General features: G+C 42.8%; 2 protein-coding genes across 2 annotated transcripts in view; one reads left to right on the forward strand and one right to left on the reverse strand.

The window, feature by feature from the left end:
* The window catches only part of ccn4a (cellular communication network factor 4a), a 107,780-nt gene that overhangs the window by 76,451 nt on the left and 5,355 nt on the right, over positions 1-25,974 (reverse strand). The gene's annotated exons all lie outside the window — the stretch shown is intronic.
* sla1a (Src like adaptor 1a) lies at positions 1,201-16,946 on the forward strand. The gene is made up of 8 exons (XM_079523295.1): positions 1,201-1,361; positions 3,233-3,338; positions 4,295-4,388; positions 5,421-5,507; positions 7,368-7,471; positions 9,037-9,168; positions 13,756-13,885; positions 14,530-16,946. The coding sequence occupies exons 2-8, from the start codon at positions 3,266-3,268 to the stop codon at positions 14,738-14,740; spliced, it is 831 nt and encodes a 276-aa protein (XP_079379421.1). The 5' UTR covers positions 1,201-1,361; positions 3,233-3,265; the 3' UTR covers positions 14,741-16,946.

The raw sequence follows: 25,974 nt of genomic DNA on the forward strand, positions 1-25,974 counted from the left end.
GCACGTTTTCTTTTCTCCCCTTTTTTTCCCCTTACTGTAGCACACATGGTTTAAATGCTAGGGCTTTACATGGTCAGTAATTAGAGTGCGGAGGATAGTGTTGTTCCTCATACTTTCTCTTGCATTCCTTCTCCGAAGGGCTTCGACGTTTCGCGACATTTATAGACGCTGTGCTGACCCACATTGGCCTTTTTGTCATGTGCAAAAACAAGACGCTTTGGCAACAATACAGTCCAGGTTTCTATTTGGACATGCAGTTCCAGCCTGAGTAACAAACAGCCTCCCATGCATGGAAGGTTATATCGTCAGTGTCAGGCAGAAACCTCTAATCTCCATATATTCTTTTAAACTTCTTGTGCTTTATTTCGTAAATAAACGCCCTACTACTTGGCTGTGGCTCAGGAGGTAGAGCAGGTCGTCCAATGATCCATGGGTCGGCGGTTCGAATCCCGGCTCCTCCTGTCTACATGTCGAAGTGTCCTTGGGCAAGACACTGAACCCCAAATTGCTCCTGATGTGCTGGTTGGTACCTTGCATGGCTTCCGCTGCAATCGGTGTATGAATGTGTGTGTGAATGGGTGAATGTAATGCACAATCTATGTAAAGCGCTTTGGATAAAGGCGCTATATAAATGCACCATTTACCATTTTTACCATTTATAATACTGCAGCCTCCCACAAAAAGCCTCAAAGCCTCAAAAGTAGCAGATCTACAAGCTCGAAACGCGCCAGATCGCGCCTCGTTTCGTGACGCGAGCTTGTAGATCTGGTACTTTTGATGCTTTTGAATTTGAATCCTGTTAAAACTGTTGACAATAATAACAGTTTTGGACATACAAGGTTTCCAACCGACAGATTTATTTTTTCACATAATACGATTCAGGCTGCGTACACATATGCATGGTGAATAATGACGAGATAAACATGACACGTTAATTATTCCTTTAAAAAATAACTAATATCTTTGAGAGTCCACTGCTTGCCTGCCTGCTTGTCAACATGTTTATTTGCAGTCAACATCACCTAGTTCTCTCTCTCTCTCTCTCTACACCCTGGTACCTCTTCCTCATTTCGTGTCAGGAAGTGAGCGCCTAGAAGCCGTCACCACACCACACTGTGCGTGTGCATATGTGCCAGCTAGGTCAGTATATGTACACAGCCCGGGGTGCAAAACTTGCATCATTCGGAGGCTGCACTACTGTATAGGTATCTATATAGGAGCACACACGGCAGAAATGACACCTCACAGGAACTCTTGTGTCGTCCACGTCTTCGTCGGGTCACCGGTTCTGTCTGCGAGTTTGATGTTGTTGTTTTTATAGCGCTGGGATCGAGCTCCATGTAAGAGACCAGCTTATACAGGTACGTTATATGGTGCTCAAATATTATGTTTACTTAAACAGGTATACAGAACGGTGCTCAAATATTATGTTTACTTAAACAGGTATACAGAACGGTGCTCAAATATTATGTTAGGTATACAGAACGGTGCTCAAGTATTATGTTTACTTAAACAGGTATACAGAACGGTGCTCAAATATTATGTTAGGTATACAGAACGGTGCTCAAGTATTATGTTTACTTAAACAGGTATACAGAACGGTGCTCAAATATTATGTTAGGTATACAGAACGGTGCTCAAATATTATGTTTACTTAAACAGGTATACAGAACGGTGCTCAATATTATGTTAGGTATACAGAACGGTGCTCAAATATTATGTTTACTTAAACAGGTATACAGAACGGTGCTCAAATATTATGTTTACTTAAACAGGTATACAGAACGGTGCTCAAATATTATGTTAGGTATACAGAACGGTGCTCAAATATTATGTTAGGTATACAGAACGGTGCTCAAATATTATGTTAGGTGTACAGAACGGTGCTCAAATATTATGTTAGGTGTACAGAACGGTGCTCAAATATTATGTTAGGTATACAGAACGGTGCTCAAATATTATGTTAGGTATACAGAACGGTGCTCAAATATTATGTTTACTTAAACAGGTATACAGAACGGTGCTCAAATATTATGTTAGGTATACAGAACGGTGCTCAAATATTATGTTAGGTATACAGAACGGTGCTCAAATATTATGTTAGGTATACAGAACGGTGCTCAAATATTATGTTAGGTATACAGAACGGTGCTCAAATATTATGTTAGGTATACAGAACGGTGCTCAAATATTATGTTAGGTATACAGAACGGTGCTCAAATATTATGTTAGGTGTACAGAACGGTGCTCAAATATTATGTTAGGTATACAGAACGGTGCTCAAATATTATGTTAGATATACAGAACGGTGCTCAAATATTATGTTAGGTATACAGAACGGTGCTCAAATATTATGTTTACTTAAACAGGTACGGTACGGTGCGCAAATATTATGTTTACTTAAACAGAACGGTGCTCAAATATTATGTTAGGTATACCAGAACGGTGCTCAAATATTATGTTTACTTAAACAGGTATACAGAACGGTGCTCAAATATGATGTTTACTTAAACAGGTACACAACAGGTGCACAAATATTATGTTTACTCAATGATGTCTGCGGTATCTACAGTGTTGGTGATCTTGTAGATCTGTTATTTTAAGGAGACAAATCATGAACATAATTATGTGCAAATCGTTGAATCGTGTTGTATTTGTTAAAGCGAACATTTTTAACTCAAATATTTGCTTGTGGATATTTGCCTGGAACAAAAACTTTTGAGACGATGGTCCGTGGCCGAATAAAAAAAAATTGGGAGTTCAGGAACATACATACTTTTTTTTTCAGAAAACCGTTTTATTTAGAATAGATTTTATTGGAATTGGCCTATAGGTCTTAACGGGATGAAAGGAGAGGACGATTCAGGAACAATGATTTTTGTTTGCTTGTGTCTCTGATGTGAGATAAGAGTATAGTCACTTCTCTAGCCTGAGAGCAGCTGAAGTGGAAAATTGCGGTGTGATTACCATCAAGGTTTCAGCTTCTCCTTTTAGACCGCGGGTGTCCTGGTAGAGATAAGCGACACTGACTGCTCCGCAAATATAGGAAGTTACAAAAACTGAACACTTCATAGCCTTGCGGGAAGAGAGAAGTGTCAAAACACACCCATGACTATAGAACGACGCTCTGCAGGGTGGCTTCTGAGCCGAGATGTGTTGACATACGTATCGGTACATGACTTGAGTGGTGAAGTGTGTGTGTTTATGTGTGTGTGTTTGTGTGTGTGTTCAGGCCAGCAGATCCGCAGGCCTCCACAGAGGATCGATGGGGAACGTGATCAGAGGTTCCATTGGGAACGCCAACAACAACACAGGCAATGACAATACACTAATAAAAGGTATTGGGTCTTCTGAATTATTTTATTTACACTGGAGATCATAACTTTCTGTTATTTCTGCATTGTCGTCTCTGTCGGGTGGAAACCTCACTTGTGCAAAAACTGTTACTGTTCAGGATTCAAATTCAAAACTAGCAACGTGATGCTTTTGTGTGATCAAGTAGGGCGTTAATTTTGTTAGTGCACAGCCTGTCAATGTACTGAAAGTTACGGCAATGATGCTTTCATATATACACCATTCGTTTGTTTTTTACGGGCTTCACAAAAACGTATTGGTGGTAGGGATACACCAATGTGTATCAGCTACATATCGGTATCGGACGATATTTGCCGTTATCAGTCAATATCGGTATCGGCAAATAAATCTGACATTAACCGATGGCAGTAGCCGATATTAATCTGTTGTTGTTGTTGTTGTTAATGCATATCTTTTGCGTTGGCTATGTGGGTGTGTTGTGTTATCCTTAGTCTACCAAACTGTAGATTCTGAACATTTATATTTCTTGTATTGAAGATGAATTTGTTTCCCTGGCACAAAAGGGGGAAATAAAAACTAAACATATATCGTATCAGTATCGGCTATCGGCAAAATTGATATTTTAAACATCGGTATCGCCCAAGAATGTTCATATCGGTGCATTGCTAATTGGTGGAGGTATACGTCTGTGGCCTACTGGTAGGGTGAAAAGGACACAGCCATGCACACAGCCATGCACGCACACACACACAGCTGAAACAAATTTGTAGTTTTCACGAGAGGAGGGAGGCTACAAATAGACTAGTAAGAGCAGGTCAGTCACTAGAAGCTTTTAGATGTGTCATTTTCGGGCAGGGCATGCGACAAAGTCAGTCGTCACAAACGTGTCTGACGTCTTGTCTGTGCAACATATATATACCTACGTACATGCTGGTGGCCTGCTGCTAACCTTCCTGCTTGTGTTCTGTCTGGGTGTCAGAAGTGGACGCGCTGATGACGATCCAGGACTACCCGTGCTCTGACGTCAGCGAGCCCTTCTTCAAGATGGGAGAGAAGCTCAGCATCATCTCACAGTGAGTTCCTCCTCCTGCACTGACTGCACTCATGCACGCTTTCTGTCTTTCTGCACGCTCCATCCATGCACGCTTTCTGTCTTTCTGCACGCTCCATCCATGCACGCTTTCTGTCTTTCTGCACGCTCCATCCATGCACGCTTTCTGTCTTTCTGCACGCTCCCTCCATGCACGATATAGACTAGAGCAGTGTTTCCCAAACGTTTTACCCTGTGACCCAAAAACTGAAATTAGACATTCACCCAAACTACTGAAAATAGCCGATCTACAAGCTCACAACGTGGCGTGAAATATGTGTTCTAATTTATGGAATTTCATTAGATTTTTCCGTGAATGACACATTTAACCCACTTTCAACACGACATATTACATTACATTAAAAATGATAAAAAAACAAATATAACAAATCTGCAAGCAGTCATTGTGCTTTAAAGGGCTTACTTTGGTTTGCGCTTTGCAAATCACCATTCAAGATTCGATTTAACAAAAATAGGAACTTGAAATTAATATTGGAAGTATTTTGACGCTCTCGAGCGCGTGGGTGTCGTATAGAGAAGTTTGGTAGTTAACGTTGTGTTTGTGGTCAGGGAGGCAGTGGTGGAAAGTAACTAAGTACATTTACTTAAGTATTGTTCAATTTTGAGGTACTTGAGGTACTTTACGTGAGCATTTCCAATTTCCAGTACTTTTACTTCTACTCCACTGTACATCTCGGACCCAAATATTGTACTTTTACTCCACTGCATTTGAGTTGCTTTGTAGATTTTAAACATACATTACCCACTTCAGCCCTATATACATCTACAAGCTCACAATGCATCGCAATGTGACGCATTGTAAGCTCGTAGATCAGCTATTTAAAGAAATATAGACATTGAGAACTTAAAATGGGACATTCTGCATAGTGAGTACTTTCTACTTTTGGTACTTTGAGTAGTGAATTTCACTTGAAACGGAGTAGTTCTATATTGCAGTATTGATACTTTTACTTAAGTAAAACAATTGAGTACTTCTTTTTTCCCACCACTGCAGGGAGGCTAGCTGGTGGAAGGTGCGCTCCAGTCGAACAGGAAAGGAGAACTACATCCCCCACAGTCACGTAGCTAAAGTCTATCACGGGTAAGAACTACAACCCCCACAGTCACGTAGCTAAAGTCTATCACGGGTAAGAACTACATCCCCCACAGTCACGTAGCTAAAGTCTATCACGGGTAAGAATTACATCCCCCACAGTCATGTAGCTAAAGTCTATCACGGGTAAGAACTACATCCCCCACAGCCATGTAGCTAAAGTCTATCACGGGTAAGAACTACATCCCCCACAGTCACGTAGCTAAAGTCTATCACGGGTAAGAACTACATCCCCCACAGTCACGTAGCTAAAGTCTATCACGGGTAAGAACTCCCCGAATAACGTGTTCCTTCCACGAGCTACTGTACGTCCAATCGGGGAAACTCCCCCCTGTCAGGTGAAAAGAAGCGGCTTGGACTCCTCATGCATAGAAGGAAGCATGAGGTCAGTCCGTTGCTCTCCAAAGGTTGGCAGAGGAAGTGTAGAGCCCATCTATTTACATATCCATTTGTTTATATGTCTATCTATCCATCCATCCAACATTTCCCACCTCTAAGCAAGTACTTGGCGACAGTATAAGAAAAACCTCCCCTTTAACGGGAGTAAACCTTGAGCAGAAGCAGACTGTTGGACCCTGCTGGTCATACAGACTGTGGGGTGGGCAGACCATCTGCCTCGACCCTGCTGGTCATACAGACTGTGGGGTGGGCAGACCATCTGCCTCGACCCTGCTGGTCATACAGACTGTGGGGTGGGCAGACCATCTGCCTCGACCCTGCTGGTCATACATAGATAAATACTCTACCCTCTTTCATTAGAGAGCTCATACAGAGCAAGCTTCTAATTTGCGGCAGTTGCTGCTAATATTAACTTCACTTGACTGTGTGCACTGGACGGATACATTTGGAATAGATTTTTTTGTGGGCTCTCTCTCTGCAACAGCAGCGAGAGCAGTAGGCTATTGATGTTTTAGAACTTCTGGGTACCAAACTACTAATACATACACTTTAACTTAGAAACTCTGTCCAAACGTTGACATGAATCGTGCAGGTGTACATGCATATTTGAAATGTTTTGTAGTGTCAAATGTTCTATTTAGAAATGTTTTGATTCATCACAACTTCTTCATATACAGTACTTTCACCTGGAATCTGGAAAACTGGAAATACAAATAAAAAACAGCTTACTGACACTGACACTTACTTTGAAATGTTTTGTCATTGTTTTTAAAATATATATATAACTTTAAAAACTTAATATAAAACACTGGACCGATCTACAAGCTCATAGACCAGCTATCTTTGATATTTTTGTCTTAAAAATAAATAAGTGAAAGTAAAAACTAACCCAAAAAAGTTTGGTGTGGTTGTTGCAGGTGGCTGTTTGAGGGGGTGATCAGACAAGAGGGTGACCATGGTTTTGTGTGGTTGCAGGTGGCTGTTTGAGGGGATGATCAGACAGGAGGGTGACCATGGTTTTGTGTGGTTGAGGGGGTGACCAGAGCATCAGACAGGAGGGTGACCATGGTTTTGTGTGGTTGAGGGGGTGACCAGAGCATCAGACAGGAGGGTGACCATGGTTTTGTGTGGTTGAGGGGGTGACCAGAGCATCAGACAGGAGGGTGACCATGGTTTTGTGTGGTTGAGGGGGTGACCAGAGCATCAGACAGGAGGGTGACCATGGTTTTGTGTGGTTGAGGGGGTGATCAGAGCATCAGACAGGAGGGTGACCATGGTTTTGTGTGGTTGAGGGGGTGACCAGAGCATCAGACAGGAGGGTGACCATGGTTTTGTGTGGTTGAGGGGGTGACCAGAGCATCAGACAGGAGGGTGACCATGGTTTTGTGTGGTTGAGGGGGTGATCAGAGCATCAGACAGGAGGGTGACCATGGTTTTGTGTGGTTGCAGATGGCTGTTTGAGGGCGTGATCAGACAGAAGGCGGAGGAGCTGTTGCTGATGCCTGGAAACAGGGTGGGCTCCTTCTTGGTGCGAGAGAGCACCTCAGCGAGAGGTGGGTTTATGCCATTATGTTTTGCTCATAGTGCGGCACTCTGTGCCACACTATGAGCTTGTAGATCTGCTATTTGTTATTTTTATATTTTATATATTATATTTTATTTGATATATTATGTCTATTTAAATATATTATTCAAATATTAGCTTGGAACAAATACAGATAATTCGGTAACCTTCTGGGGCTGTCCTTGAAATTAAAAAGTTTGAGTACCAATGACAATTTTTTTCAGAAAACCGTCATTTTGTAGAATCTGGTCTCAGGTCTTAATGGGAATAACCAAATGAACGCTAAGCGTCCCTATTCTGAGACATGCATGAACCCTTAGAATCCCTATTATGGGGGGAAATATTCAGCTAAAACAGTGGTTCTCAGACTTTGGGCCATGACGGTATTGCAAATTATTCCAAATAATTTCTCAAACATATATAAGATTCTAATGATAATATAACTTTCATTTGTTCGTTCGTTCACACTAGATTAACTGACCATAAAGACAAACACTGAAATTGGACGAATGTCTGCCGAGTTCAGATATTCTTGCCAAACAACACCGTCGTATCAAATAGGGCTTAAGTCTTTGTCTTAATGTTTCTCAGAAAAATCTCAAAATAGATTAAAATAACTAAAATAGGGCTAAATCATCAGGCCTTATGCAGAGGCCAACACGTGATTTATCTCCAGGCGTGACTTATGAGTGTTACAGTTACTTGAGTAATCATTGGAACAGCGGGTCCCTCTTTCAAATCTATCATGATGATGATTATTCTTCCGTGTGTTGTCGGCACAATAGAACACTTTGTACATTGGAAACCATTTACTGTAACACCTTGACATAATTTCCATCGGGGTGTGTGTGTGTGTGTGTGTGTGTGTGTGTGTGTGTGTGTGTGTGTGTGTGTGTGTGTGTGTGTGTGTGTGTCATAATTTACGGGACAAGATTAGGAACTGCTAGATTAGGAAGTACTAAACTGCCGTTCCATTTCCTGAAAAGTAAAGGTTTTGGACACAACAGGTTTCCAAGAGACAGTGACAATATTGTGAGTGACAGAGTAGTTTCAAAGTGTCATATCATATGAAGTACTGTACATGACATCATGCATTCACAGTACAAAGAATGTCTTCCAAATCCTGAGGGTTCTGTGGTCCACCGGTGCTCAAACTTATTTCATGTCAAGAACCCCCAGAATAATCTGTATTCGGCCGCAGACCCACATCTGAAAATGTGTTCTTCCAGGGATCCCCCCCAGAAACAAAAGATTTGATTAAAAACATTCACCGTGAAAGAATAGACCGTAAATTCATTTTCAAAAATTGTAGATCTACAAGCTTGTAGTGGGGCACTCTGTGACACGCTATGAGCTTGTAGATCTGCTATTTTTGAACAGCTAATGTATAAGATATATAATGTATATATATATATAAGCTATAAGGTGACACAGATGTGTTCCGGGTCTTAATGGGTTCACAGTCCTATATATGTCATGCATTAGGAGTGTTATAATGGGTCCTATGTCATGCATTAAGAGTGTTATAATGGGTCCTATGTGGTGCGTTCACAGGAGTGTATTCCCTGTCGGTGAAACACAGACAGATAAAGCACTATCGTATCTTCCGACTGGACAACAGCTGGTACTACATCTCTCCTCGACTCACCTTCCAGTGCCTGGAAGACATGATCAACCATTACTCTGGTGAGTGTTTATATGCACGCACGCACGCACGCGCGCGCACACACGCACCCGCACTCAACAACAACAACTCAACAAGAGAATTTAGCCAATGCGTTAGAGCTCTTGGCTTGGGCATTCCTGTTAATCTGCTGGCCTATCACAACTAATAGACATCAGTCTGAGGAAGAGCTTTGAGCTCTGGTTGTTCACAGGCATGCAGCGTCGCAGCTTTTCTTTTTTGTGCAATAAAGCATCTGTCGTAATGGAGCCCTCAGGGTGCAAGCTTTTATTCACTTCATTGTCCCTGCATTGCCACGGCTTCCAAATATAAAACACAAGCAGTTAGACTAGCATCCTAAAGACTGTTGGTACATTAGCCCCTTGGAAAGGAAGGCCTCTTCCAGACTGTGGTCGAATGTACAACCCACGTCCAAAATTGTCACTTTCACTTTCTACTCTACAGATCAACATCTGGTGTATTAGCTCACACACACACACACACACACACACACACACACACACACACACACACACACACACACACACACACACACACACACACACACACACACACACACACACACACACACACACACACACACACACACACACACACACACACACACACACACACACACACACACACACACACACACACACACACACACACGTCTGTCAACAGTCAGTTCTTATCTACAGCATAGACCCACACATATGGCTCCGAGAGGATATTTTTGGAACGCAGATGGAAACACTGGAAACGAGATATAGCTTTGACATGATTGTGAACACTGATCTGTGCACTGTGTGTCAGTGATAAGGATAGGCTAAGTAATTATTACTGTATCTGGTGTTTAGGCCATTTTCCTTTCTCCATTGCTTTGGGGTTTGCAACTTGTTTGCATTTCTAAGTGAGTGGGCGTGGGTTTGCTAACATCATGTTGTTTACTGGTGTGTGCGTGCGTGCGTGCGTGCGTGCGTGCGTGCGTGCGTGCGTGCGTGCGTGCGTGTGTGTGTGTGCTGCAGACCTGTCAGTGGTGGAAAAAGTACTCATGTTTATTTTTCAATTAAGTAAAAGTATCAATACTGCAACATAGAAATACTCTGGATTAAGTCTGGAATTCAAAATGTACTTAAAGTGCCAAAAGTAAATGTCCCATTTTCAAGGTTTTAAATGTATAAAAATATTTTTAAAAATAGCAGATCTACAAGCTCACAATGTGTTGTGATGTGACACGTTGTGCACTTTATTTCAAATGGCCAAATGCATAAGGTTGAAGTGCTTAATGTCAGTTTTGTAATAATAATCAAAATCTATATAGTAACTAAAGTTTCCAAATAAATGTAGTGGAGTGAAAAGTACAATATTTGCCTCGGAAATGTATTGGCGTAGAAGTAAAAGTACAGCAAATTGGAAATACTCCAGTGAAGTAAAAGTACCTTTTAGCTTCAGGGCAACATTTTTATTTTAATTAATTAATATATTAGTTTTTCTTTTTTCACCTAAACATCATCATTGATGTTCATTGTCTTTGCAATGCCATTTGTCATGATATTTGCATATAAATACCCCCCACAGAGGCGGAAATTCACACAATTATTGTGAAAGATATCCCCCAAATGTAAATTATTTTAATATTTATTATAAATGTGCATGGAATTTGCATAAAACTAATTTTATTTTCATTTTTTTCAACATAATTTCTTCTGCAAAGTCCTAGTAGTACAAAGCAGTGTAAGGTTGAAATCTCTTTTTTGCAACTAGAAATATATCCGGGTCTTGCAGGGTTAAACGCAATTAGTAACTTTCCACCAGTGGAAACCACTCATCCTGGTATGTACTTAAAATAGAGTGAGTTCTTATCTGTGGCTTCAACCACATCTAGACACTCACTCTCATCCAGAAGACTTTACAGAACGCAATGTCAGAGTAAATAGGCATGAATCCAGTATACAAATGGTAAATAGACATGCAGATCGTGTGCCAAGAAAACTTGGCACACGATCTGAGTAACCAGGATACCAGTAAACGTCAAAACCAGCATTATGTCTAAACAATTAACAAGCTATCTAAATACAATTCTTATCATATGTTGTCAAAATACTAATACCGATATATGTTAGTGCTGCACAATTAATCGAATAAAGATCGAGATCTAGATTCAGACCCCTATGCAATCTCATTTTGTGAAGAATCGTGCAGCACTAGTTGGCTGTCCAATTCATTTTAGTGTGAAGACTTTACAGAACGCAATGTCAGAGTAAATAGGCATGAATCCAGTATATAAATGGTAAATAGACACGCAGATCGTGTGCCAAGAAAACTATTAAGTAACCAGGATACCAGTAAACGTCAAAACCAGCATTATGTCTAAACAACAAGCTATCTAAATAAAATTCTTAGCATTATTTTTGTTGTCAAAATAATAATACCGGTATGTATATAATGTTAGTGCCGCGCAACTAATCGAATAAAGATCAAGGTCTAGATTCAGACTCCTACAGTATGCAGTCTCATTTTGTGAAGAATCGTGCAGCACTAGTTGGCTGTCCAATTCATTTTAGTTACTCTTATGTTTTAGTTTTCTTTTTTTTTAATAAATATTTTCATGGAAAATTGTGTGAGAATCGTGATCTCAATTCTTGTGGAGGAAAACCAAGATTCAACATTTTGAGCAAGAAACGTGCAGCAATAAAATATGTGAGCGCCATACTGTAGATCTGCATATTATAGGCTATTGCAACACGTTGTAGGCTTGTAGATACAGTAGGCAATTTGTTCTGGGTGCATGACATGATGCTCCAATGAAGACACGCATGGCTTCTATATGGAATCCAAATGACTGAAATCAGTCACCCAGTGTTATTTTTGGTAGCAAATTTAGATTTTAGTTTTAGTCATAGTCTTTTGAATAGTTTCCATTTGGTTTTTAGTCACATTTTATTCACCTGGAATGTTTTAGTGTCAGTCTGGTTTCAGTCGACTAAATGCAATAAGATTTTAGTAGACTAACTCTACAGTTGATTTAGTTGACTAAAATGTGTTTTGGCAGACCATGATGCCGTCGTAATGGCTGATTTTTTTTACACTTGCTGAAAATAGCCGAAAATAGCTTGTAAATCGGCTATTTTCAGCATGCCACCACCAAGTGTACAATGACTTCTAGTGGATCTCTTGTCCACTAGTCCCTTCCTAACATTTTAGTCTAGTTTTTATTTGTTTGATGAAATTGTCAATATATTTAGTCTTAGTTTTTGTCACCATAGCTTAGTTTACATTTAGTTTCCGTTTAGTTTTCGTCAGTGAAAAAGGGTAGTCGACGAATATTTTTCGTCATAGTATTACTCGACGAAATCAACACTGCAGTCACTGCAATTGATCGCAACTTGCAAGCAGTGGCGTATCCAGGAATTACGTTTTGGGCAGACAAGATGTGTTAATTGTCGTCTCCCCGCGCACAATCGTAGCACTAAAGGTTTTCAAAGAGATATACCTGCCAGACGAGTAGGATACAAAGGCTGAAAGGCTTGCATTTACATTCCAATGGGTGATTGAGGGTCGCGCTCTACCACAACGGCCAATCAGCTGTCCATTAATAGTTCTCAGATCTTGTTTTTGTCCCCTTTTTTGAGTGGTGTAAACCACTCCTACGACTGGCTTTGTTAGTTTACGTGTCTGTCTGTCTGTCTGTCTGTTCGTACCAAAAAATGAGCATGGTTGCTACGGTCACCCAGTTCACCCGGGTGTGATTTCATTACGTCAGACATGACGTCAGATCAGAGCTGATCAGGCTATATAGGACCTTACACCACTCAGTTCACACGGGTGTGATTTTTTCTCATTGTATGGATTTTGGCTAGGCCAGAAATGGATTTGGACAGGCGGACGCCTGCCCTCGCCTTATTGTAGATACGCCTCTGCTTGCAAGTCATGATACATGTCTTTGACTCATGTAGGTTTGCTATAGTATAAATAGTTGGTTCCACCTCACCGGCACACATACAGTAGATTTGAGGAACGCAGCTGTAAATGAGAGATAGGATTTTGATTCGACTACCCTGGTGCGATAAGGATTATTCTATTTAAGTAATATTACACGAGCAATATTACACGTCTGCATGCACTCTGCACTGCCTACGGAACTCGCCTGTCGGGTCGTTCCTGCAGCAATGCAGGCGTGCCGTTAATGACAGTAAAGCACTACCTTGAGTGTAACACTGCGATTATACAGATTTAACAGTAATATATTTTATGAAAAGATCATATTGCCATCCAACCGGCTCTGCTCTGGGAGAGACTTGTTTTTGTTTTGATTAGGCGTTCCATCATGCTCGTTAAGCACGGCTAATGGCTATTTCAAACAATCAGATTGCTTCCTCGAAACGACCTGTTGTATAATCTTTACTTTCTCCCCCTGTGGGTGAGGGAGTATGCAGCCAGCTACATCCTGTTGTTGACTGGTAGCGCTCGCGCGCGTGCGTGCGTGCGTGCGTGCGTGCGTGCGTGCGTGTGTGTGCGCGCGCACAGTGTGTGTGTGTGTGTGTGTGTGTGTGTGTGTAGCACAGCATCTCACTTCCCCTCTCTTCTTCCTTGTGGCTGGTCATCAGACGCAGCAGATGGCCTGTGCTGCGTGCTCACCTCCCCTTGTCTGTCAGGAACCTTCCCTACACTCCTCTCCACCATGCACACCCCGCCTGTCACCATGCGCCGCCACTTTGACTGGAGGAATGTAGACAGGTAAAAATATATATATATATATATCACTATTATTTCAACAGTAAGAAGTCCAGCGTATACGAATGATCGGGAGCACCAAAACTGGGGAAGGGGGCGATTCTGTTCAATTCTGATAACGGGACGTGACTCAAACGTCGCTGAGTCGGCTGAAAATCTGCTGTCAAAATCACATGGTGAAGAACTCATTACATTACAGTGTTGATTTTGACAGTAGATTTGGATTTAGTTTTAGTCATAATGTCTGTGACATGTCCCTTTTATGCCCATATGTGGAGTTATCTGTGAGGCATGCCCAAATATGGAGTCTATGCAGATGTCAGAACAGGCCAGCTCCATATATGGAGATCTAGGGGTGACCAGGTGTGATCAATTGGCTAATTTGGGCCCTGTCCAGAGGCTTTAGTGCTGGTTCTGGTGTGTCCCACCGACTCAAGGCTGGGCACTGCACTCCCTGTGGTGGTGTGGAACACATGTGTCAAATTTGAAGTCGGTGGGGCGAACGGTTCTCGAGTTACGTGGATTACATACACACGTACAGAGTGCATTTATGACAGCAGTCATTGATTTTATTTATGACAGCAGTCATTGATTGCAAAGTCATAGTAATAATCATAATAATGTGATCTATTCTCCACCCACGGCAGCAGGCAGCTGATTGGCACAGAGAATCCCGACCCCACAGAGTCGTCTGACAACATGGTCAGCTACGGCGTGAGGAACAGCATGGCCACCTACATGTCCCTCTCTGACACCGACGCTGCTGCCAGGAACTCCAGTAGGAAGAAGAAGAGCCGCTCCATGTACGCCCTGCCCGACAGTCTGGACTGTCTGGACTACCATGACCAATTTGACTAGTCCATTCATCTTCAACCGCTTATCCGTAGTCGGGTCGCGGGGGAAGGTCGCCAGAGAACTCCAGACTTCCCTCTCCAGAGCAACATTAGTAACTTCCTCCTGGGGGATCCCAAGGGGTTCCCCGGGGTCTCCTCCCAGTGGGACGTGCATTGAGGGGAGAGGCTCGAGAGGCATCCTATAACCAGATGCCTGAACCACCTAAACTGGCTCCTTTCCAGGCGAAGAATCAGAGACTCTACTCTGAGTACATCCCAGAAATTACTTATTTATTTTCTATGAATTACACAGCCCATGAAGCCGTGAATTCATGGAGTTTTTATTTAATCGTATTTATTTTTTCGCATTCCTAAGACAATAATCAAATTATTGGCTCAGGAATGCGACAAAAACAACAAAATCTCCATGAATTCAAGGCTTCAAGGGGAGTGTAATCGATAGAAAATAACAATTTTTTTGGGGTGAACTGGTATTCCTTTAAGGGGGAGAGAGAGCGAGAGCGGTAGAGCTTTATATACCTGACTGGACGATCAGAGGAACTGAATGCTCCCCCTCCCCCTAATGATCACAAAGACTGGATGATCAGAGGAACTGAACGCTCCCCCTCCCCCCTAATGATCACAAAGCGCCTTTTAAATGTCGATGGCGACAGCGGGCATCCCCCCCTACACAAACACACACAGCACCACCGATGGCATTGGACGATATACTGATCAAACGTTGATGTTAAGCTCTGTGAACCCTGGTGTCGCAGACACTGGGTGTAAGAACTGCGACATAAAGAGTAACCGCCCACGTAAGTTATGTTGAAGATCTGTGCCAGATCTGGTTACACTCGCTGGGGCGTGAAAACTGCGTCGTGATTGGTTTTAAAAGACCATTTCCAGAGGGAAGTCCCACCCCCTTTTGTTCTTTAGACTTTTCTTCTTTTGGGATGAGAAATGAGAAACGAGAAATGAGAAACGAGAAATGAGAAACGAGAAATGAGAAACGAGGTTAGCCTTGGCCCATATCGTCGCTGTCGGCGATAAACCTCTTACATCTCCATTTTGTTCCTCCTTTCGTGTTTTTTTTCTTTGTGTAAATTAATGCCCTACTGTACTGGATCATCAAAAGTAGCGGATCCACAACGTTGCAACGCTGTTCCTTTGGATCCCGAAAAGGATTTGAATGAGGATTCCAGCCGACAGAGACGATACAGTATATGTTACATTTACAGACATTGTATACCGGCGTTGAACTTGCACAGCGGAAATAGCAGATCTACAAGCTCACAATGTGCATCACGTGTTGTTTGTGAGCTATATAGATAGGTTGATTTCACGGTGGGTGAAACATTCCAAACAACCACCAGTGCCCCGGGGCCGTCGTACAAGGTTTACCTGCTGATATGAGCACTTTGAACTGTTTAAACGTGATTAAACGCCCTTAGCTGATAACCCATTAAGACATGAGACCAGATTCTACAAATGTCTGTTTCTATATCAGTGGTGCTCAAAGAATGTAATGTCAATGAGCCCCAAAATGATATGTATTCTGTGAAAAAAATAAAAATAGCAGATCTACAAGCATGTAGCGCAGCACTTTGTGCCACGCTATGAGCCTGTATATCTGCTCATTTTCAACAGCTAAAATGTAAAATAATGGTTAAAGTGGTTAAAAGCTAAGGTGACACAGATGCGTTCCAGGTATTAATGGGTTAAGCATGAGCTGAAGGGAAAGAGTTGTGAGAAGAATTCTGGACTATAGATGTGATCCAGAACCGAAGGAACCGGGATTCCAGTTCCATCACATTTGCAGTTACAATACAGGTGGTTCTTGAACTTTTTAATTTCAAGGACCATCACGACTTTCAGACATACAGTCCCGTGAGGGTCCATTAAGGGACCCTAAAGGAGTGTACTGTACAAATGGAACCAAATGGGTCCATCATGTGGTTCCATTTGTACACACTCAGAGTTACAGTCCCATAAGGGTCCATGAAAGCGACCCTAAATGAGCATTCTAATCTGGACACACCACTTGTGGTCTAAAACAACCAAACAGCTTTGGCATCATGACAGTCTATACTATAGAGATTTGAATGCTTTCTTTGTTGTGTGTGTTCATGCCGTCGATGTGTACTGTAGCTCGCTCAAACTATTTTCCACTGTTGATTTACTGCAATGGTACCTGATTAATAAATGTCAAATGGTCACGCTGTGAACATGAAGAGAATCCAAGCGTGTGTGTGGTGTGTGTGTGTACTAGATGTGAGTAGATGATGTGGAAACGTTCTAGAAAGAGGCCAACGTCATCTCTTGAGTATGCTCAAGAGATGATCATCATTCATTTTTTTTTGCTATGTTGACAACTCAGTTGCCAAGAGATTCTGTGAATCCTTGCTTTAATTCTACCATCACCGACGCCACGTCGTCCAGCATTTTGGGAACCTTTCGTAATCCTTCACGCGATCCAGGGATAAACATTTTGTCCGTGGCAAGAATTGGAAGAACTAGATGTTCCTTTTTAAAATTCCCGTTATTGCAAACAAACATCCGGACGAGCGTCTCGATGGCTCCGCGGCTGATCTCAAGACAGCACGATCGCATCAAGCTGTTATTGTCTCCGTCACTCAGCATGGTCGCCACATGAGATGAGCAGTCAACAATAACACTATAGCTACTACCTCGCGCCGCGGGCAGATGAAGAAATATGAAAACGAAAAAAGGAAAAAAATAAAATAAAAAAAGAAATGCACAAAGAATTAAAACAAAAAGGTGTCAAATCTAAATATTTAGGGCGGATGCAGAATATGCACATGGACAGGCTGGGTGCTGGGCTAAAGAGACTTCAGTAGATGATGGATGGAGCCAGCCCGTACACCATATACTGTAGGTGCAAAAGACTTTCTTTATTGAAATGTTGTTTCGTTTCGATCTATTTGATCGTGAAACAGGTCAGTGGGCATTGTCCAAAGGACAAGAACAGGAGAGTAGGGAATAGGGATGCACCGAAAGGGAAATTCTTGGCCGAAACCGAATAACGAATATAGGAAACAGTTGGCCGAAAACCGAATATGATTAATATTATATATATTATATTTCCTACTATTGCTGTACCTTAAAGCTACCTGTTTTATGGCTAAATAAATGGTTATGGCAAAACTTAACTTAAATAATAATCACTATTATGGGTCCATAAAACATTTATTAAGCTATTTTGAATGCATTAATTGCATACACTATTCGGTGATATATTTTCTGCCTATTCGGGCCGAAATTGAATAGGCCGAAAATGCATTTTCTGCTGAATATTTTCTGCGGCCGAATATTCGGTGCATCACTACAGGAGAGGCTTAAAACTTAGTGCGGAACCCTCCCAAACAAAAAACTAAGTGTCACTGACATGTTAAGTTTTTCAATTCCAATTAAGAAATAACTTTTTTGTTAACTTTTTATCATCAGTCATCACCATCAACTCCATAGTGTGTGTCACTGACGCCAAATCTATTTGGAATCCTGAAAAGTAACATTTTTATATACTAAAAATAAAATAAAAACCTCACTATACTAGTGTATTGTGCAGTAGGCACACATTAGCTCCTCCTGAGATTCTTATCACTTTCTTTCCATTCGTTTTCTTCCAAATCGACATGACAGATGTGAGAATAGCATGTGAAATATGCTGTTTAGGAACGATTTGACATGCAGTCAATCCCATTAAGATCCACACGTGCACAACAACAACATCCAGCTAAATATGTTTATACTGCTATGTGAAACGGTTATTGAATTTGTTTGTACAGTATGTGCATTTCACCCCGCTGAAGAAATTGTTTATAATGAAGGGTGTGTGTACTGTACTGTAAGCTTGGAAGTGGAAACATGCAAAGCAGAAGTTGTAGTTATCTGTAGTTCTGTGGCCAGGCAGGCAGGCAGGGAGGACAGCTGAGTCACACAGCATGAGAAACATGTCTAAGAATGTCAGCAGAGGAACACTTAAGTCACTGTTGGTCCAACTCCACACGGTATCAGGCCCCAAACTATACTTTGTTCCCCAGAACAAAGTCAGTGGTTCTCCAAAATGAGGAACAGCTTAATTTCACTATTATTTTCACCGGATAGAAGTTAGCCCAACGAGAGAACGTATAAGAGTAACTGAAACAAACACGAGTAACCAGGTGTTCACAGGAGATAAAAAAGTGTTTTTTTGAAAAGGCGACTCACATGGAATGGCCTTTATGTAATTAAAAGGCAACTGCGTTTAAATAAAGGCCATTCCTCCTTTTACCTTCGAGTGCCCACATCGTTTTTTTCTATGTATAAGAATAACTATTCAGATCGTGGGTTTAAACTCCCTCCAGTGAATTCTGGACGAAAATCTTGTTTTTTTTGTCAACACAAGAGCATAGGTCAGTATTTCCATTCCCCTGAAAATATTCCATACTACTAACCTACGTAAAGAAGAATGGGGCTCCTAATGTCCAAGTTCTCTATCCCAGCCCACATGAGGGGAAATTGCCTGTACTGTAGTCTTACAAGCTGAGTGTACTGTAGTCTGTACAAGCTCCGAGGTCGGGTGCCACGCAGCCAGTCAGCAACAACCTGGCCACGGCGCAAGTCATTAACGTTTGGTTTATCAGCCATCTGACTGTGTGCGGTTTGCTCTCTGCAGTCAACAGACAAGCTCAGCGCTTTTGCACTGACTGCTAATTAAAAAGGGACAAGGGATCAAATGGCGGTGCTGCTGTACATCTGCTTCTAATGTCTCGTAAAAAATATATATCAGCAAGAAGCAACACAAAGCCAAGCCATGCGGAGGCGTGCAAGTTGAGTTGAGCAACAGTGTGGTGTGGTGGTGTTGATGAACAGGGAGAAGTCAAGGGTGTGCGTTGCGTGTGTGTGTGTGTGTGTGTGTGTGTGCGCGTGTGTGTGTGTGTGTGTGTGTGTGTGTGACTGTGTTGTGTGTTGTGTGTGTGCGTGTGGTAGAATGAGAAATACATGTTTTAAAAAACATATATGAGCTATATGAGATATGTTTACAATTAGAAAAAAAGATTCAGGGCGGGGTTAAGCGATTACACATTAAGACGTTAGGTGTAGTGTTAGTGCACCGAAATACCCCAAAAATGCTGACTTACAAGCTCACCACGCGTTGTTGATGTCCTCACATCACATCGTGCGTGCGTGCGTGCGTGCGTGCATGCGTGCGTGCGTGCGTAAGCATGGAACAGTTCCAGCTAGGCTGAAACTCAACACATGTGCTCTCCTAGTGCTGCACCATGCTGGGAGTGCTGTCCAGTCAGCACATCATCAGACCTGCAGCCTGGCCTGTGCTGCATCTCACCATGTGGAGTCAGTCACTCTGCTATAAGGGCAAGGGTGGACACCCATACGAGCATGCAAAGATCTGATGTGTATAGCACTGGTTCTTCCCTAGGGGTCCGGGGTACTTAAATTAGAGATAGTTAGATGGGTCTGTAACTCAGAGAGTGTACAAATGGAACCAAATGGACCCTAGCAGGTCCATTTGGTTCCATTAGTACACTCTGAGTTAAATTAACAGTGATTTTACATAAATTGTGGTCCCAGGGACAGAAATGCCATTAAATCAGGGTCCGTATAGCCTAATGCATGTCAAACCTGGGGGGTCCTTGAAATTAACACTTCCAGTGCGCCGGAATTTTTCAAAATATAGACGCTAGAGTGCCCAGCAGATGAGGAAGCCTTACCTTCCATTTCCCCCCAAAACCGGGAGGCGTAATCTTCTTCTAAAATTCTTCTAAATCCTCCAGTTTTCTGAAATAAATATTTTCACGATTTTTCAAAAATAGCAGACCTACAAGCTCGTAGCGCGCCACTCGGTGGCAAGCTATGAGCTTGTAGATCTGCTATTTTTCAATAACTAAATTATAACAATGTTTAAAACACCAAAAGGGGTTCCCACCCAAAATGGGTTAAGGAAGTTTACGTCTGAAAGGACCTTTACACCTATGGTTCTCAAAGTGTTTCATGTCAAGGACCCCCAAAGGACCCCCGATTCAACATAAAAGGGACACAGACATAACAACTGGGTGGGGCATGCATTTCCAACTTGCATCGTTCCCAAGTAGGCCAGTGCCCAACGGGCACCGCTCTAGTTGTTACAATGAAGCATAAATGAAGCAACTTCCAAGTGCAGTCAGATGAAGTGTCTCGCTTGCTGCCACGGCCAGTGAGAGTTCACCTCGCAATCATCCGAGTGAAGTTTCAAGTGTTGGGAAACACGCCGTGGTATGAATCACATCAAGGAACACTTGATGAATAACAAGCCTCAGCCAGCCTGTACTTCAGCATCATGCATATCACTACAAAACTCTTCCCTGAAATCAGCATCATGCATATCACTACAAACTCTTCCCTGAAGTCGCACCCAGGCCTTTTACCGTAACACGAATGCAGATATGAAAGGGAATACGTCCGCCGCCCTGCCAAACATCACACATTTTGTGCGTATGCATGGGAGGAAACAATGGGCCTCGGCGTGGGGCATACCGTCGTAGGAGGAACAGAGGAAACCTCTCCCGGTCGACGTGCGTTTCTGGGCCCCTCTCTCTCCATCTGAGCTTTGTTTGATGTTATACGGTCGTTACGCAGGAACCAAAGGAAAGCAGTCAGCCATTAATGCGGCGAGCAGCACGCCTAGGTCCCAACGAAAACAAGCAGGGGAAGAACAAGGGGAGTTAAGGTCTACTATGCTTCTCCTCTCCAACTGAGAGGACGGAGGGAGGGAGATCCTTGCGTGTCCATGGATTAAATCTAAATAAGCATGACCCAGTCCTACTGTATGTCCTAATGGTGTGATTTGTGAAACGAACAATTAAACAGTTAACACAAATATGTCAAATGAATATGTTTTAGTAATATTGTTCAATAGTTTGACTGCTTAAAAATATCACGTTGCAGACACCTTGACAGCTTTAGATGATCTGTTTTCGTGGGAAAAAAAGAAAAAATACCAAAATAGCAGACTTACAAGTTCGCAACGTGCCGCAAAGTAGTCCACTTGCCAGAATGTGAACCCGGACATGTTGAGTACACCAACGTTTTATGTTAGAAATGTTTAGTATGGGTCCCCAGCATGTATACAACTGCCGGATGCTAACTTGCATATGTTGCGCAAATTTCATAATTGTTATAATTAGCTTTTAATGACTATAATCACATATATGGACAATATTTCAGCCGTACTCAACATGTCCGGGTTCACAATGGGGCTCTATGGGCTGGCAAGTAGACTAAAGTGACGCGCTGTGAGATTTGTGTATCTGCTATTAATGAGAACCACTGTTCTAATTCACCGTTCTAAATCCTACGAACAGCTCAAATCTGCTTTCCCAGTTTCACTGTGTTAAGCCTTGCATGCTGTGCATGTGATGCAGAAACATTGTGTTTAGGTTTGTTACAACAGTCCAGTCTCACACTTCCTACTGTAGGTGCAGGCCGTTATTTTCCACACATTGACCACTTCCCCAAAGCAGACTCAGAATGGAAACTGTACTCTTCTGCTTCTGCAACGGCTGACTTATTCAAACTTGACCTGAACACAGAGGTGACAACCTGACGACCTCAGTTAGTATTAGTAATGGCCATTTGCACACAAAAAAAAGTACCAACACTGCATGGTTAAGGCTAAACCTGTGCAACTTTGGAGTGTAAATGTCCAAAAGAGTAAAACACTTTCTCATAACACATGCACAAAATAGCCCATTGCACTCATGCCTATAATGCCAAAGCTCCACCTACTGTGTTGTGTTGCGTTCGGGCGGCTTTAAGAAAAAACTAACCGTGGCGAATGCAATGCAGCGCAGTGGAGCACCCTTCATTGATTAAAAATCACACCTGTGTGAACTGAGTGGTGCAACTCCCCCCTCCCCTCTCTCTCTCTCTCTCATTAGCAGGCAGCAGTGCAGCACTATCTCTCGCTCTCTGTTTCTGGCACAACAGCGCCACTTTTGGTAGCCATTGGTACTCGTGCTCATAGTGACATAGTCACATAGGTGGGTGGGTGAACACATGGGTGAACATGGACATTGCTGTTCCTTGGAGTGGTTGCACCACTCAAAAAGGCACAACACTCATGCATGCAAGCATTCGTCAAAAAAGGCAGTCAATATCTACAACAGTGTCACAAAAAATCCATAGCACCTTCTGATCGTTAATTGTGATGTATGTAGGCCTACATCAAAACAGGATACACTGTACTAGTAATAGTACTAGTAATAGTCTTAATCAATGGGAGCACATGCAGGTCTGTGCCAGGTCAGGTAGGTTACTGTGGCCTCCTGATGCCACTATAATAGGCTAATGTGAAAAGGGTGCCATTTCTTCTTGCGCCTTTAATGGCGGTGGTGCAAAAATCCACCTGATATGACACACCAATGTGAAAAGGGTGGGATTTATTCCTCTGCCTAGTAGGAATGCTGCGTTCATGATTTGAGGCATTTTGTTCAAAACGGATCAATCCTGCAAACTTTGGAAGCCAATCTTAGCCAATCGGGATGAAATCAAAAATGGACTGATTTGTGTGATGTATGGATACCTGTACATCTGGAGTAATGGATCTGTAGGAGTATTATAAAACAATGTGGTTTGCAAAAATAGGCCTCATGGTGGCGCTATAGCAGGCTGTTCTGGAAGAATTTGGGGCAGGTTTGAAATTAGCATCCGTGGAGTGTGTGTGCAGCACAGTTTCATAGCGACCGGGCCAACGGTACCGGAGATTCGCACGCATGCACGCACGCACGCACGCACGCACGCACGCACGCACGCACGCACGCACGCACGCACGCACACAAAACTGACATTGTCACAATTTCTCACAAATGATCATGTTAATGTCTCTTTCTCAAGGATCTTTCTGGTCATTATTCCCTGTTTCCATCTGCTTCTGTTTTCTGCATCCTTCTCCCAATGCACCCGTCAAAAGTCCTCTGCACATGTCCAAACCATCTAAGCTGGCCCGGGCTGACCCTATAAATGTCGTCAATTCTGATCATGTCCTTCCTTGTCACTCCTCAATTCTGCCACCTCCATTTAACCCAATGAGGACGGGAACCCCTTTTGGGGTTCTTGTTGCCATCTACAATATATAGCACAAATCTGCCTCAGTCCTCAGTTACAATTTAGGCATTTAGCAGAAGCTCTTAATCCAGAGAGATTTACAGTAAGCAAGAACAACACATGGCAATACATCAAATACATAGAAATAGTAATCAAGGATCATAAATAAGCTAAGAACCTAACATATGTCAAACAGTAGAATATACAGTATGTACAATGAATATGTCTAGGATAGGCTAGGGCAAGTGCTATGGCAAGTGCTGCGGGCTAACGTGTATGAAGTATGAAGAGGTGAGTTTTCAGACTACGGCGGAAGATTGGGAGTGAGTCTGCAGTTCTGATTGCAATGGGAAGTGCATGCTACACTAGTCTAACCTGACTCCGCCAGATGGGGCAGCAGAGAGTACACTGGGTTCCCCCCCTCCTGCTCCCATCTGGGAACTCTCAGGCAGACTTGATGCCCGGCCACAAAACGGCCTGGCCAATCAGTGGCAGCTAGAGGCGGGATCAAGGCAGCACTGTGTATGCCTTGATCCCAGGAGGGGGGAACCCAGTGTACTCTCTGCTGCCCCATCTGGCGGAGTCAGGTTAACACTAGTCCTTAGGCCCTCAGATTTTATTGTTTTATTTATTAGTCCCATTTGCATTTTTTGAACTGTCTTTGTTGTTCTGTTTTTAACTTTTTTTATGTGAGTGCGTGGACCACAATGGAAACAAGCTTCAGCTTTTGTTGTGTTCATCCACGTTGGCGTTTTTATTGTTGCATTGTAATGCCAATAAAATGTTCTATTCTATTCTCTTCTCTGATATTGCAGCATCCATTGTGATATCACCCCCCACGTAAGACATCAAAATAACCTTGGGGTTTCTGTCAGGGGTGTATTGTGGCGGGATTGGGGGAAAAACGGTGGATTTGACACACTGTGATGTTCTCCCCCACACTGGCCTGGCACATCCACTGTGGTGCGACGTCCCGCCACGTCCACCTATCATGTGGTCTCCATCACTCGCCTCTTATGGGAAGGGAAGTGACTCATCCAATCATCATGGTGGCTTGCTGTGTCTTGCAACGTTCATTGTACTGTAGCAAAACATAGTATTTTGTGTGTACCTTTTTTTACGCAATGAACAAAATGTGCCAATGCAAGCAGGAAATGTGTTTTTAGCCGTCATGTCAATAGTTGAATTTGCATCAGCACAATGACAGTTATGTTGACATTATGTGTTTTAGCATTCACATTTTGAAGAATTAAATTAGTGGCATGTTTCAGCTTTGTGGTTAGACAGTCTGCCCTGAAACTGGGAGGTTGGGGGACGGGACGGGGGTTCAATTCCCTGGCTGAGTCGTACCAAATCAAGAACACTACTTGTAACTGAATTGTCATGTCCAGGGGGTGTACTTGTACAACTGGCTCAAACAGGAGAGAGGCTCCTGATCTCTGGACCACATGGCTTAAGGAACAGTTGTTTCCCAAGGCAACTTCTACTACTTACTGGACTGTGTTAATGGCGTGGGGTATTTAGACACATGTAATGCATTTAAAGCAATTGAGGAAAAACTGTGTGTAATGTTGGCCCTGCATGGCAAACATTACACACAGATGCCAGGGTGAACTCAGACTCAATTTAAAAGGTCCAAACTACTGCCAGCAGGGACTAATACGGCCCCCATAGGGGTCTGCCGTTCAGTCTGGACTAATACAGCCCCCATAGGGTTCTGCCGTTCAGTCTGGACTAATACGGCCCCCATAGGGGTCTGCCGTTCAGTCTGGACTAATACGGCCCCCATAGGGGTCTGCCGTTCAGTCTGGACTAATACGGCCCCCATAGGGGTCTGCCGTTCAGTCTGGACTAATACGGCCCCCACAGGGGTCTGCTGTTCAGTCTGGACTAATACGGCCCCCATAGGGGTCTGCTGTTCAGTCTGGACTAATACGGCACCCATAGGGGTCTGCTGTTCAGTCTGGACTAATACGGCCCCCATAGGGGTCTGCTGTTCAGTCTGGACTAATACGGCCCCCATAGGGGTCTGCCGTTCAGTCTGGACTAATACGGCCCCCACAGGGGTCTGCCGTTCAGTCTGGACTGGTTTAAGCATTCACATGGCACACACAGCTTTTCTTACGATTTGGTCTCAAAATCACATCATCGGTT

This window comes from Electrona antarctica (genome assembly GCF_951216825.1).
Source record: "Electrona antarctica genome assembly, chromosome: 15".
NCBI classification, from domain to species: domain Eukaryota; kingdom Metazoa; phylum Chordata; class Actinopteri; order Myctophiformes; family Myctophidae; genus Electrona; species Electrona antarctica.